General features: G+C 48.4%; 1 protein-coding gene across 1 annotated transcript; it reads left to right on the forward strand.

Annotated features, from left to right (window-relative positions):
* On the forward strand, positions 1–1183 carry LOC109734433 (BTB/POZ and MATH domain-containing protein 1-like). Its single transcript, XM_020293639.2, has 2 exons — positions 1–84; positions 578–1183. Exons 1-2 carry the CDS (start codon positions 1–3, stop codon positions 1181–1183), a joined length of 690 nt encoding a protein of 229 aa, XP_020149228.2.
* The last annotated feature ends 1986 nt before the right edge of the window (positions 1184–3169 follow it).

Below are 3169 nucleotides of genomic sequence, written 5' to 3' on the forward strand. Positions count from 1 at the left end.
ATGGCTAACATGTCGGACGCCCGAGGACCCCTTAGTCCAGGACTCCCTCACCCGCCGGGAGCGGATTTCTGGCGCCGCATCCGGGTGGGATCCTTCTATAAAAACTAGATGATACCCAGCCAGTTGTTGCGAGAATGTTTTGCAATATATTCACTTAGAATTGGTTACATGACACATGAATATTTAGAGTAATAATACGAGGACTAAAGGTGAAAATAAATATGATTTGTGGTGTTTGATTATATTGTATAATCTAAGTATGATAATGGAATATAAATTCTCAGGCATGTTTGCATGCTGGGGTTGCTTTTATTATGCATGATTGCATGTTGTGGCGGATCTTTCTTCATGCATGTTAAATGGTGAGGTGGCATACTTGTATGTTGAGAAAAAATATGCTAGTGGGGGCTAGCTATTTAGGTATAGAACATATGTCTCGATGCTAGTGCCCATGAATCTCATATTTTTATTACTAGTCATATACTATGTCTTTTCCTAAATATAAGTATTTTTTTAAATGTTCCAATATAAAATACATACAGAGCAAAAAAGAATGAATACTCCTAAATACATACAGAGATCAGAGCACCTGACCGACGACGCTTTCACAGTCAGGTGTGACGTGGTCATCATCAACGAGATCCGCATCGAGGACGCACCCACCGTCCGCAACCCGTTTGTCACCGTGCCACAATCCAACCTGATCCAGCACCTTGGCGACTTACTCAGGAGCAAGAAGGGCGCCGACATGGTGTTTGAGGTCGGCGGCGACACTTTCTCCGTGCATCGGTGCGTTCTCGCCGCCCGGTCACCGGTCTTCAGTGCAGAGCTCTTCGGTGCAATGAAGGAGGGTGGCAGCGGCAGCATCGTGCGTGTTGCCGACATGGAGGCGCGGGTGGTCAAGGCGCTGCTCTCTTTCGTGTACATCGACTCCTTGCCGGAGACAGAGGATGAAGAGGACCAAGGCACCATGTTCCAGCAACTACTTGTCGCGGCTGACAGGTACGACCTTGGGTGGCTCAAGCTGATCTGCGAGGAAAAGCTGTGCGCACATATCGATGTGTTCACGGCGGCGACCATTCTAGTGATCGTGGAGCAGCACCACTGCCATGGGCTGAAGAAAACTTGCATTGAGTTCCTCAGCACCCCGGTGTCGGTGTCAAAACCGGCGGATCACGGGTAGGGGGTCCCGAACTGTGCATCTAAGGCTAATGGTAACAGGAGGCGGGGGACACGATGTTTACCCAGGTTCCGGCCCTCTCTATGGAGGTAATACCCTACTTCCTGCTTGATTGATCTTGATGATATGAGTATTACAAGAGTTGATCTACCACGAGATCGTAGAGGCTAAACCCTAGAAGCTAGCCTATGACTATGATTGTTGTCTATGATCTATAGACTAGCCCGGCCCTGGTTTATATAATGCACCAGAGGCCTAGGATAACAAGAGTCCTAGCCGAATACGCCGGTGGGGGGGGGAGTCCTTGTCTTGATCACCAAGTCTTGTGGAATCTTCCTTGTATGCGGCAGCTGTCCGAACTGGCCCATGAGTATACGGCCATGGGGGTCCTCAGCCCAATCTAACAGATCGGGAGACGACGTGGTGAGTACCCCCTAGTCCAGGACACCGTCAGTAGCCCCCTGAACCGGTCTTCAAGTTGGGGACGCTCCTCGATTCTTCCAAACTGTTCTTCATCTTCGGTCGTCGGTCTTGAAAACTGGTTCAACAAATCTGCTCATCTTCGATCTTGAGGATCGTTGAAGTAAATTCGAAGAGTTTACACGTCGGGTATCCGAGGAGCCCCTTTAAGTTCTCGGCCTTTATCAATGCCTTGTTATTTTTTATGCCACACCACGGGTTTGAAGTTGTTCCCGGGCGGCAGTGTCCTCTTGCGTCCGAGCTCCCACGCCGAACTGCATTCGAGGTGTCTTTTGCAGCCGAGCACCAATGCCGGACTGCTTCAGAGCTCCAACGCCGGAATGTATCCGAGCTCCAACGCCGGACTGTGTCCAAGCTCCAACGCCGGACTATATCCGAGCTCCAACGCCGGATTATGTCTGAGGTGTCATAGATCACCTTGGTTCAAAAAGTTGAAAGAGTTTAGCTAAGCTTAATACCGGAAATGCCCTCTATGGAGCCAGCCACTGGCGCCCGAGCTTTTATGCCGGACTGCTTCTGAGGTGGTGCACCACCTTGGCCATGGGCTGATTTTTATGAATTTAATTCCGAATTGTGCAATGTAATCTCTGACGAGATGTATAGCCAGTATCCCTCGAGGTGCGTGTTGGCCTAATATCGGGGATGCACCTGAAGGATAAAATCGAACCGCTGACCTTAGTAGCCCTGAGACTCAGGTCGATTCGTAAAATCAGCCTGAGGATCAATTCCCAGCTCGGCAGCATACCTAGGAATAAAAACGCGGTGTGCAAAGTCCTCGAGACTCAGGTTGGGTGCGGCCGACCAACCTGAGGATAATAATCTCCTCGAAAACTATATTGCACTTTAAATTTTCTGCATTGGATTGTCAATGCAGTAGCCCCCGAGCCACTGGTCGGGTGGAACGCCAGACCAGGGGATCGATGTACCCCTTTAATATTTGTAAATGATAAGCACGAAGCCCAGTAGCCCCCGAGCCTTAATGTGGGCACGGGTGGCCGAATTAAGGATCGATATCTGTAGTAAAATCACAAATTATGTGTAATGATTCTATGTATCCAAGTACTCTACATCATTAATGCTCGAATCCGCCTTGTACAAAACTTTGTTGACCGACCATCGGCTTCCACCTCCTCGGCCAGTAGCTGGGGAGTGTTTGTCCTACTTTATTAAGCCTTTACGAGGGCAAAGATTTACGGCAAACAAGGTGATCCGGCCCTACGGTTTTATAAACAAAGGTACGCAGAGAGACACGTTATATTACTTTTTAACGTAAGAAACATCTTCCAAAGAAAATTGTCCCGCTATCGGTTCCTTTCTTTGGGTTGTCATGCTAAGCATGATCATGAAACCTCAGCTTCGATCAATGTGGGAGCAAAATATTGAGGATTTAGTTCGGGGAAAGTTCCCGAACTCTATGGTATTAATGAACCAAAATTTTCATTTCCGTCGTTGCCGACCAATGTGATCCTTTAAGATTGCTAGCTTTCGGCTTCACCCAGTCTGAGGTAC

Source organism: Aegilops tauschii, chromosome 6 (genome assembly GCF_002575655.3).
Source record: "Aegilops tauschii subsp. strangulata cultivar AL8/78 chromosome 6, Aet v6.0, whole genome shotgun sequence".
Taxonomy (NCBI): domain Eukaryota; kingdom Viridiplantae; phylum Streptophyta; class Magnoliopsida; order Poales; family Poaceae; genus Aegilops; species Aegilops tauschii.

Excerpts from the sequence above, each read along its gene's own strand:
- LOC109734433 (XM_020293639.2), top strand. The coding sequence starts at position 1 with ATGGCTAACATGTCGGACGCCCGAGGACCCCTTAGTCCAGGACTCCCT. Across the intron at positions 85-577 it reads ATTTCTGGCGCCGCATCCGG|AGATCAGAGCACCTGACCGA; the intron begins GTGGGATCCTTC and ends AAATACATACAG.